A 12,493-nucleotide genomic window follows, 5' to 3' on the forward strand; every position below is an offset into this window, starting at 1 on the left:
AAGGGAGAGGGAGGAGAGAGTTAGAAACATCAATGAGGGAGAATCATTGATTGGCTGCCTCCTGCACACCCCCTACTGGGGATCAAGCCCGCAACCGGGGCATGTGCCCTTGACTGGAATCGAACCTGGGACCCTTGAGTCCACAGGCCAATGCTCTATCCACTGAGTCAAACTGGCTAGGGCTACCTCAGTTCTGAAATAAATGGTTTAAAGTCATTGCTTCTCAGCTTTTTGGCTAAGGTAAATGTTTTAAAGTCATAATTTAAAAAATTTACACTTAAGAGACTTCTTAACACTAAATTATATTTAAATAGAATCTGAAGTAAGAGAAATAAAAAATAAGAAGAAAGGCTTTTATGCTAAGAATTATTCAAATGGAGTGAAAATATCTACCTCCATTTTTAATACCTAACTGTCTAAGTCTTCAAATTTGGGACCATTTTTACTGCAGGTGAGGGGGTGGTGGTGTGTCTTTAACAACTAACTACAAACATACTAGGATGGACAGTATCCTTGGGAAGGAAAGCCAAGTGCTAACAACCCAGATATGGGACTAAGATCTCCCTCTGTGCCAGGTCTGTCCCCCTTTACATGTCTCACAATCCTCCCCCAAAGCCCCACGGCCCTGAGCCTCGACTCTGGTTGACCGGGTTCCATTCTTACCTCTCCTCTGCCCACTGGGTCACCTTCTGCTGAGCTGTCTGGCTGTAGGCCAGGCGGTCAGGGCCGCTGCTCTGGGGCTGCCTCTCCGGGGAGAGCTGCTGGCGGAGCTGCTCCAGCTCCCGCTCATACATGAGCCGCTGCTCCTCAAGTGCACTCCGCTTCTCTTCCAGGTATTGTTTCTCCAGGACCTGCACCACATTTTGAACTGGGTCTGGTGAGCCAAGGGACAAGGCAAGGTGTCTTCAGTGGTGGCTAAGACAGGTGCCTGCCTGTGCTGCTTCAGCAAGCACCATACGCTTCCTCCCCCAGAATCTGGCCTTTCCTTGTGCTTCTGAGAGAGGCCTGAGCGGCCCTGTCAGATGGAACCCTCTCAGTTTCCTTTACACTGACATTTTAGATAAATTTCCTACATGTAAACATGTTACTTTCTTCAATTTGATGAGCTTGTCCTATTGTTAGGTCATTAACCTATTATAAGCAGAGAGAAGCGGAGAAGGGAATGGTGTCCTATACACTGGGAAAAAACGTCATGAAATCGAGGACAAGGGCATAGACAGCCACACAAGATTTGTTATGGTAGTGAATTTTTATGCCCATTTAGCATTCAGTTTTGGTACATGACAAAGGGTTTATATTTCTGATTTTAACCACAAATCACTACTCCTGAATTTCTCTAATGTGAGAGGAACAAAATTTATAGAGCATAGCAAAAATATTGATTGAGTATAGGGTCGGGCAATTTCTCAGGTGCTAATAACTAAGAGGGTAATTCACTTACAAAAATAAAAGGCTATTTTTGTGTGTGTGTTTTTTTTTTTACTGTCGCAGATCTAGAGCTCAGAAATGTGCACGTGGGTGAATGGCATAGAGATACTGACAGGTCATGCTCAAAGGGGCCATTCTATGATTAGAGGTGGCTGCGATGTAGGTAAGACTTGGTCCTGAGGAGTTCACTGGCTGAGGGAGGACATTCACTTGGTAACGACTAATGAACTCAAAGCCATGGAGAAAGATTAAGGCACTGACCACATATACAAAAAAGAATGTTACTGGCATCTCTAAGTAAGTAGGTTGTAGGGAAACAGTATGTTAAACCTTCTGGAAAACCACCATCACATAAATATTTCACTGCAGTTACAGGGGACCTAGATGAGATGTGCCCATATTCTCAGACTAGCCTGGGGCTTAACTTCCTCCTTGTACATGAACACACTTGCCTGTTACTCAGTCCTATTTGTGTTGTATTTCTACATATTGACTCTCAGTTTAACTTCCAAAATAAGAGTCGGAAATTAAGATTTTGTATAATACCTGATGATAGCTACTTTTCCAGATGGTCCTTAACAATTTGGGAAATAAATGTGTAAGTTGTACTAATTTTCTACATGAGCATTAAGAAAAAGAAGAGCATATTAGATGAAAAAGATAAGGTTAAATCATACAAAACCAAAAGTAGAAAGCAATTAAAATATCACAATATGCACAGTGTATTAAGTTGTTTTAATACAAATAACAACTGCAATGACAATAATGATTTATTAGCTATTGGCTTTATCTCAAGTAGAGGGATATACCTTATGCATGCATCATCTCATGAAAGCTTTGCAGAAAACCTAAGAGTGGTATCATTTCCACTTTAAAGATGAGGACATTGGGGCTCAGGAAGGTTAAGTAGCTGACCTAAGCTTGAATCTGACCTTAGACCAAAGCTAACTGGCTGGGGTAGACAAAAACTTAATAATAAATTAGTGTAGTCTTCTCACCTCCAATGTTTTGCTCAGAATTAGTACTCTCTTAAAGAATATAGGATGGGGCAAAAGTAGGCTTATAATTATTCATACAAAAATACAACAATAACTATTAATACAAGAATAAATTCTGTGTTTCACGTACTCATAATTATAAACCTTTTGCCCTACCCTGTATTTTAAAAAAAATTTATATCTTTGCTAATATAAAATTCTCAAATTCAGCATTTTTTTTCAAAGCAGAATGGTTTTCTTTATAGAGTCCTGACATAGAGTTCAAAAGAAAAAAAAAAAAAAAGACCCTACAGAAAGGCACACTCTGAGTGGACATTTCCTATAGAGTAAAAATATATGTACCCCAAAGCATTAGAACTAACATAACCTAAAACATCCAAAAAAATGTGAATAATATGAATTTTTTTTTTGAGGGATGCTGTAAGGGCTAGAGAAGGAAAGTTCTCTTAGAATTAAAAAAATATATATTTCTCAAATAGTATATTTTATTGCTCTATTTAGATGTTAAGTTTAAAAAGTACAGAACAAGGTCCTCATTACCATTTACATTTATGCACAGCCTCATTTTCAAGAGTCCAATTTGGTGTTTGTGAATCTTTTCTAGAGAGAGAACACTGGGAAACACACCATTGTATAAAATTATATGCTAGGGTTTTTGCTAAAAGACACTGAATAAGATACTTCATCTTTATTTCTACTTGTTGGTCCGTGGTGTGTAGAAATGCACATGATCCTAAATGACTGAAGCCGAGGGATTTTGCCCCAAGGTTCCCCACCACACAGAGGCATGTGACGGAGGCTGCTTAAACTGCTTTAGCAGCTGCCATGACCGACACCCCAGCACTCACCAGGCTTTGTCAGTGGCCACAAATCAATGTGCAGATATGGAGGACGGAGCCACCCAAAGCATCCCTCCCCTGCGCTTGCCGCACTACAGCTGGCCAGGTGAGCCCTGCCTGGGATTCTGCGTCTGGCCATGCCACACAGCCCTGGTAGAGGTACAGCGGCTGAGGGTATTCTTTTTAAACTTCTGATCCTAACACATGTCTGGAAACACCTTTCTCTTACATATATTTGATAACATTTTCTTTTCAAATTAATTAACCAGTTTCAGGCCTTTATCAGTACCCATATTTTTTTTAAAAAATAGATCACCCTAATCAGCAAGTCCATCTGACTCTATAAGATAGCCTAGGACAGAAGCCAAAGAGTATTTGGTTTATTCTCAAATGACCCATCAACTACCAAGAGATTGTTTACAGTTTTAATTCCCCCTATCACTTTCCTCCTATTGAATGAGCTGTTTTAAAACTCAGTGAGCCTGGCGCCTAAGGCCAAGATACCAAAAGGCTGGTATTTTAGGGAAAAAAAAGGACCACAGTGACTTTGGGCAGAGCACTTCTCTTCTTCATTAGTTTATTGTTTCCCTGGTATGTAACTATGAAATGAAATGAACTCAAACTTACTTGTCTGTCCCAAGATGGAAAAGAGAGAGTGGTGGTGAAGGTGATGGTAGTTGGAGGGCATTTAAGTGATAAAGAGAATTAAGATTCATTCACACTAGGAGGCTCAAGGCACTAAATTGAAGGGAAATAAATCCCTTTGGGGAAAAAAACCTTTTAATCCTTGATGGAATAAGTGGGCTATATGACCTTCACCACCCCTTAATTGCTCTTTAGACCTACCATCCACTCTGTGAAATCAGATGGGTGTCTGATTCCTAATTTTGAACCCTTAGGAAGAAAGCATTACTATCTACAGATACTAGATTTGCTCTTCCTCTTAATTAGAATGAATTGAGTTTCCATCATTATTTCCCCTAGTGACTCGAAAAGACATTATTCTAGTCTGTTACTGGGATAATGCAGGTAAATGTATATATAGAAATAAGATGTTCTGATTGCTGAGCTGTCAACAGTAATGAAACCATCAGCAACAGGAGCAATAATGCCAGTAACATTTGTGTTGTTTGATGCAGAGGGAAAGAATAGCTACCAGATTTTAACCATGGGGAAAGTAGTGGAGCTGGGACATGGGGAGGCAGGAGTCTTAATTAAAAAGGGAACATCCCTTAATCAAGAAACAGAGTACCGCTGGCAGGCAGAAAAGGTCAGCTTCCCAATCACGTTAGCTTTTGCCAAAGCATGGAGCACAAGCATCGCTCAGCAGCACCGCCAAAACCCCGTCACGCTCCCTCATGCTAATGGCAATCAGTTAAAACCTTTATCCCAGTGTTTGTGGAGCAGCTTCGTCTGAAACCACAGGAGAGGGAAGAGAATCTTCAAATAGGACCACCAAGGGGACGACCACCAGGCAGACAGGCTTATCATCGGGAAGCCACCTGGCAGCAGAGGTGCATCGCGTCAACACTGTCCAGCCGCCCGCATTTCAGTACTTGCACCAGAGCACATCTGTGTGCCTCACAGGGAAGCCCATTCACCAATGAAACTGGGTAATCCATGGGGAGGGGAGGGGAAAACATTACTTTTAAACAGACAAAATCAACACTGGAGAGCAAGGCCAGATCTGGAATACAAATGAGTAACTCATGTTAATGCCAGGAGCCAGGCCACTGATGACTAATTGGGTTGGCCGAGGATTGAAGGAATTGATGAATGCTGACTAAATACTCATTGGTTATTCAGGGGTTCACTATGCATATGACAAGAAGGTAACAATTAGATTAAATTAGAGACCTGCGATATGGGATGATACAGAATTCGATTGATGCTCCGCAGAATTACAGGATTGAGACATCTAGATTTCTGCAACCTCCTCGAATTACAGAATGGGAGTTCCTCCACCTGGAGTTTGGAGCTATAGCCTCCTGTCACATCCCGTGTCCCTCTAGGCCTCTAAAAATCATTCCAGGGAGGCCTGTTGCTCACACAGGTTGTTAAACGATCTGTCAATGTGATCCCCATGCCTGAATGTCTGGAATTCTCCCACCTGGTGAGCAAGTGGCAGAGTGGACTGAAGAGTGATTTGTAGCTGTGGTCCACCCTGTGCTGCAGTGTCAAAAGCTCCAAGAGCTAATTTAATCCCTAATTGTAATTAACAATGTTTAAAAGGAGAAATTATCAAACTTTAGTAATGAAGTTATCTTTCCCCTTCCTTTTTTTGCTATTGCTACATTGTGCTGTTTCTCAATCTGGCCTTTACTTCATTTTACCTATTTTTATAATTAAAAAGAGGGGTCCTTGAGGCTGAAAATCCATGGAGATAAATAAAAATATTTTTTTTAAATTTTTATTTATTGATTTTAGAGAGGAGAGAGAGAAACACTGATTTGTTATTCCATTTATACATGCATTCATTGGTTGCTTCTTGCATGTGCCCTGACTGGGGATCGAACCCACAACCCTGGCATATTGGGATGACGCTCTATCCAACTGAGCTACCGAGCTAAAGCCAAAGATAAAAAATCTTTATTCTTGCAACAGAATCTCCAATTTGATATGCCAGAGATCTGACCAAAATTCACTAGCCACATTTAAATTCTCCCCAGATAGGCTTATTCAGAGTAGAGTGAGGAAATAAATATTTAAGGAGAAAGCTTGACTGTGAAAACCACAATACTCTTTAAGCACCTTGTCAGATAGAGGTTACCCGTCATAGGGCTCTCGGGGCTCCCGGGGTACCTTCTTCATTCAAATTAGGGACCCGCAAGTATCCAAAGAACAGAAGAATGGGAAAATGAGGTTGGACAAAGTCCAGAACCAACTTGCTCAGGTGCTCCTGAATGTAGCCTCAACTATATCCGTGCAAAGTAGTCCTGGTCTTAGAAATGCAGTCTGTGCCTGGTAGTAAGAGAACTTCCCTGTTCTGCATCTAGTTCCCAGGTACTAAGTGTGGTGACTGGAAGACTGGGAGATGGGAAAAGAAAGGAGTAGATTTATAAAATAGCAAGCAAGGGGAAAATCTGGTGTGTATTTTACTGAACTCACAAAAGTGTGTGTGAGCACAGAAGAAGAAAAGAGGTAAAGAACTTTCTTTTACACACAGATAGGAAGAACCTTAATATAGTCATTGAAAAACTTCTGGAAGGAGGGAACTAGAAATAATGCTTTAAGGAGACTCTCTTCCTTAAAGATCTGAGACAGGCTGAGCGTAGGTCAAGCAAAGAGCCCATAAAGGCTTTTGTTTTAGCCATCATTTAAAAATAAGTCTCTTTGGAGGTATCATTTCCAATTGAGTTTAGAGTAAAGTGTTGTGACTTTTCTCTCTCCATCAGACTCTACTTGACGTTCCAGGATTAGTACTCTCCTGGTGATTTTCATGCTCTGAAGGACTCAGGAATTATAGGCTCAACAAGGGGAAATTTGATTAGAAATTCATCACAGTCACTCAGTACTCTAGGACCATGGAAATCTTACCACAACTGGCTTGGAAACAAGAGGTCTCAAAAAGATCCCACCCTTTTCCTGGTTACACCTGAGGGAGCCGACCAGGTCCTGGAATACTTTCATTAGCCCCTCACTTATGGCCTTTTTAAGGAATTAGCAATTTGCTGTGCCTAAGTGTTCAGGATGGCACAGTAACTTTATACACACTTATCCCTCATTGAATGCTGTGAGATAAGGAACTGCCCAAGACAAAGAACTCTGAAGTGAGGCCTTACCGTTACTATTCAGTGTTTTCATGATAACCTCCATCTGTGCAAATTCATAGCTATAGTCTGGTTCCGAAGAAGCTTCACTGGCTGCATCCAGGTCATGCTCTGGAGGGCCTGTTTCTTTTTCGAAGTCTTTCAACCAATCTCGCCGTTTCCTCTTAGGTAAATTAATTCTGTGGGGTTTTTCACCATTAGAGAGAATCAACTTGCTTTGCACTCAGATAACAGAAAAAAATGTATACGAAAATATTAGTGAACACAAAGATGTTACCTAAAAAAGTGGTTATTTCCCCACAGGATCCTATCACCGTGCCACAGCTGGGTGGTATTGCACACAAGGGTACCATTTACACAGGACCTGAAGGAACACCAGGGAAAACGTCAGCTGAATGGTAAAGAGCACAAAACACAGCCCCGGTAGCTAAAGAGAATACTGGGGAGACTTGCTGATAACAGGAAAGTCTAGGACCAACAACTAGGCATCTTCAACAAATTAAATGCAAGACAAAAAGGGGGAGGTGTGAGGGGAAGTATCCACGGGCTAAAAGAGATCAAAGACACACAATAACCAATGACAATGGTTGACTCTTATTTGGATCCCGATTTCAAAAAACATCTGAAAAAGAACATTTATGGGGAAATCTGAATATTGACTGAATATATAATGACTAGGGGCCCGGTGCACGAAATTCGTGCACTGTGTGTGTGTGTGTGTGTGTGTGTGTGTGTGTGTGTGTGTGTGTCCCTCAGCCCAGCCTGCCCTCTCTCACATACTGGGAGCCCTCAGGCGTTGACCCCCATCACCCTCCAATCGCAGGATCGGCCCCTTGCCCAGGCCTGACGCCTCTGACAGAGGCGTCAGGCCTGGGCAGGGGACCCTCATTTCCCCCCATCACTGGTTCTGCCCCCAGCCCAGGCCTGATGCCTCAGCCAGAGGCGTAGACCCCCATCACCCTCCGATCGCCTGATCGGCCCCTTGCCCAGGCCTGACGCCTCCGCCAGAGGTGTCAGGCTTGGACAGGGGACCCCCATCTCCCCCCGATCACTGGCTCTGGCCCCCGCCCAGGCCTGAGGCCTCTGGCCCAGGAATCATGCCTGGGCAGGGGACCCCCATCTCCCTCTGATCGCTTGCTCCACCCCCCGCCCAAGCTGACGCCTCTGACCCAGGCTTCAGGCCTGGGCAAGGGGACCATCATATCCCCCCAATCCCCGGCTCAGCCCCCCGCCCAGGCCTGATGCCTCGGCCAGAGTAGTTGACCTTCATCACCCTCTGATCACCAATCACTGGATCGGCCCCTTGACCAGGCCTGAGGCCTCCGGCAGAGGCGTCCGGCCCGGGCAGCGGGGACCCGCAGCTGCAGCGGCCCCGTGATTGTGGGCTTCGCTTTAGGCCCAGGCAAGGGACCCCTAGCTCCCGGGACTGCCAGCTTCGACCGTGCCCAGCTCCCATGGCTGGCTCCACCCCTACTTCCTGCTATCCCTGGCCAGGGCGGCAAAGGCGCCTGATTCTCCGATCATGGCTGGGGGGCAGGGCAAAGGCGGCCCCAGGGCCGCCTTTGCCCTGCCCCCCAGCTCTTAGCTCCCCCCTGGGTTTCTGATCACTGTCAGTGGCAGGGGGCTTCTTCCTGCTTTCCCTTTCGCCTCCCTGCATTGTGCCTACATATGCAAATTAACTGCCATCTTGTTGGCAGTTAACTGCCAATCTTAGTTGGCAGTTAATTTGCATATAGCCCTGATTAGCCAATGAAAAGGGTATCGTCGTACGCCAATTACCATTTTTCTCTTTTATTAGATAGGATTAGTAAGAAATTACTGTTACTTACTTTAGGTGTAATGGTATTAAAGTGATGTTTAAGAATATTCATATTTTATTTATTTTTAAAATATATTTTTATTGATTTCAGAGAGGAAGGGAGAGGGAGGGAGAGAGAGATAGAAATATCAATGACGAGAGAGAACCATTGATTGGCTGCCTCCTGCATGCTCCCTATTGGGGATCGAGCCTATAATCTGGGCATGTGCCCTTGATTGGAACTGAACCTGGGACCTTTCAGTTTGCAGGCGATGCTCTATCCACTGAGCCAAACCAGCTAGGGCAAGAATATTCACATTTTAGAGATACAAGCTGAGATATTTATGAATGCAAAGATATAACATCTCGATTTGCTTTAAAATAATCCAGAGGGGAGGAAGGAAGAGATGTGGAGGACATGTAAATAAAACAAAATTGTCATTTTGAGGCTGGATTATGGATATATGGGGTGCATTATACCATGCTTTTCACTTTCATATCTTTAAAATTTTCCATAATAAAAACAAGGAAACCATAAAAAGAATACCATGTTTAAATCCAAAATAGTAACCAAACATCTTGTAAAGCAAAACTAACAATTGGGAGTGGGGAGGGGCAATTCTGTTCGGTCCGGGGTCATAGAAGGCCCTCAAAATCATTTGGTCTGTCCCTACCAAGGCATTAGGGGTGAGTTAATTAAATGCTTGACCAAATATAACAAGCTGATTTTCAAGTTGACAATTTTGTATGGCCTGCGAATGATGTTATAAATATCCAAACGGCCGTTGGCAGAACAATGGTTCCCCACTCCTGCTATAAATGGGTCTGTGTTGGCCTGTGCATCTCTGACTTGTCTAAAACAAACTTTGTATAGGTCACTTGGCCCTGTGGACCTTCGTAGGTGATCTTTCAGCAGTGGCAGCTTTTCTGACATTGCAACTCAATTACAGCTTACTATCAAGGGGCTATGATGTCAGCAGCCTGAATAACCCACTGGAAAAGCTTTCATGTTAGATCTTATCAACTGATCCTTTCACACGGTTAAAAAATAGTCACTGTGACATTTTTTATGGGAAAAGGAAAAGTCCTCCAGGATTTTTGATGTTGAAAATCTGGTCTTTTCATAAATGTTTCCTGAGAAAGAGATTTTGGCTTTTACAGGAAGACCTATGCTCTACATTCATGGTGTCTGGCTTCAGTCAAGATTCCAAATAACTTGATTTGGGGAAAGAAGAGGAGCCTCACTGTACTTTTTGGCAGATGACAATGCTTTTAGGGTCCTCCATGTGACAGAGAGAGTTGGTAAAGTGATGATAACTATTTTTGGAAGGTAAGTAACTGTCCTTTGGCATAAACAAGGGAACAGGAGGACAGAAATGCAAATTCTCAGTCATAGCCCCAGATCTGTATTAACTGGCAGACTAGTAGAATGTTTCATTAAAACTTATAAGGAATTACGGAAGGGAATGAACATGGGCAGGTCTACTAAGACAGTATGGTCCTTGGATCTAGGGGGCAAAAAAATTAAAACTAAAATGATACTTGGCTTTTTCCATCCTCAAAGTTGATTTTCTAACTGCACAGCTGAATGAACAGAAAGCAGAAGCCCATGAGGATCGGGATGTCTTTTAATTAAAGATCCATTTCTAATATATTTATTAAGTATAATAAAGATGACTATATACAAAATAAAAAAACAAACAAAAAGAGACACTTTGCTGGTATATGAAAACAAAACAAAAAATAAAGGGGATAATTAATTAAAATTTAATGTACTAAAAACTGTCAGGTGACGTTTGGTGGAGAAAAATAATGAATATTATTTTGAGTTTTAATTTTTCAATAAATTATTTTTCTCCTATATCATTATCTGGCTCCTAATAAATATAGAACTCTAAAGCAGAGTTATGGAAGAAGTGAACTCACATATGGAAATAATAACTCCTCTGTAGTAACATTTAAATTCAAGTGGCTAGGTTTTTATTTATAAAAATACTCTGGAAATACTGTCTTAAATTTTTGTAATCTGTCATATACAAACATGATTAAACCTTGGTGTGCATATTTTATACTAACATGTTCCCTCAATTCCTCTTAAAAAAATTTTTTTTCAGAGAGGTAGGGAGAGGGTGAGAGAGACAGAAACATCAATGATGACAGAGAATCATTGATCGGCTGCCTCCTGCATGCCCCACACTGGGGACTGAGCCAGCAACCCAGGCATGTGCCCCTGACTGGGAATTTAACCATGACCTCCTGGTTCATAGGTCGACATTCAACCACTGAGTCATGCCGGCTGGGTGTGGTTCCCTCTATTCTTATTAACCAACTGACTCTCATTGTAACTCAAGCTTCAAAAGCTTCTGTCCCATATATTTGAAATTATGGACTAATTTATTCATCTGCAAAAATGGAAAATGAGATAAGAATACATATGTATGTCTACACATATATACGTATGTATACATATACATGTACACATTTTTGCCAAATGATGATAACAAGTTTTTTTTTTTTTAAGTTTTATGGCATACTTTTCTACCTAAAAAACAAAAATTCATTAGTCACTTTTTTTTTTAAATTCTCACCTGACTATATTTTTTCCATTGATCTTTAGAAAAAGAATGGAAGGAAGGGGGAGTGAAAGGGGGGAGAGAGAGAAAAAGAGAGGGGGGAGAGAGAGAAACATCAATGTGAGAGAGACACATCAACTGGTTGCCTCTCACACTCACCCCGATTGGGGCCAGGGATAGAACCTCCAACCGAGGTATGTGCCCTTGTCTGGGAATCAAATCCCAGACCCTTTGATCTGCGGGCCAATGCTCTAACCACTGAGAAAAAGGGCCAGGGCTCATTAGTTACTTTTTACAGAAAATATAGTTTCCTAAGGTATCTAAATTCCTTCAGAAATTCTAGAAATAGCAGTATGGTCAATACTAGAAATGTGTCACTCTGTGCACTTTATTATTTTAAACTCAGAATTATAATTTAAAAAATTCAGTTCCTCATTCTCACTAGTCATATTTCAATGCTCAAGAGCACCATGTCACTAGTGGTCACCAAAGTGGTCTATAGGGGTGGGCAAACTTTTTGACTCGAGGGCCACAATGGGTTCTTAAAGTGGACTCAGAAGAAGGAGCTGCGGCTGTGTTTCCCGATGTTGCCATGTTAACACTGCTGCTGGTGAAGGAGCGGAGGGGAGAGCAAGAGAACCCTCCGCTCTTTCGGCTCTGCGGGCTGGATAGAACAGCCGAACGGGCCGGATCCGGCCCGCGGGCCGTAGTTTGCCCAAGGCTGAGTTATAGAATCTTCCCATTATCTCAGAAAGTTCTAATGGGCAGTGTTATTCTAGAATGAAACTAAGAACAGTTCCAAAGTAAATGAGAGGGGCAGACAATAGGCTTTGCCTCACATATTGCTAACTTTTGTGATAATCTTTAGAGGACCCTGTCTAGGTATATACTCACATGCATGCATACACACACGCACACATGCACACACATGGGTGCCACTGAACACACATAAATCACTTTGCCATTTATAATATGCTCTTATTACAATAATATAAAAAAGAAAAAGTTAAGGGAACTAATTGTTTTAGAAGTGTACCTAAGCCAAGAAATTAGCATAAAAAGTAATTTCTAGGTGGACATATGCTTG

At 42.2% G+C, this 12,493-nt stretch overlaps 1 protein-coding gene across 1 annotated transcript in view; it reads right to left on the reverse strand.

Moving 5' to 3' along the window:
- The window catches only part of KIF13A (kinesin family member 13A), a 207,269-nt gene that overhangs the window by 37,120 nt on the left and 157,656 nt on the right, over positions 1 to 12,493 (reverse strand). The window contains 3 exon segments of the mRNA XM_059688710.1: positions 664 to 874; positions 7,048 to 7,214; positions 7,313 to 7,399. Coding sequence (XP_059544693.1) covers positions 664 to 874; positions 7,048 to 7,214; positions 7,313 to 7,399 — 465 coding nt within the window.

The sequence above is a fragment of the Myotis daubentonii genome, chromosome 3 (genome assembly GCF_963259705.1).
Source record: "Myotis daubentonii chromosome 3, mMyoDau2.1, whole genome shotgun sequence".
Taxonomy (NCBI): Eukaryota; Metazoa; Chordata; class Mammalia; order Chiroptera; family Vespertilionidae; genus Myotis; species Myotis daubentonii.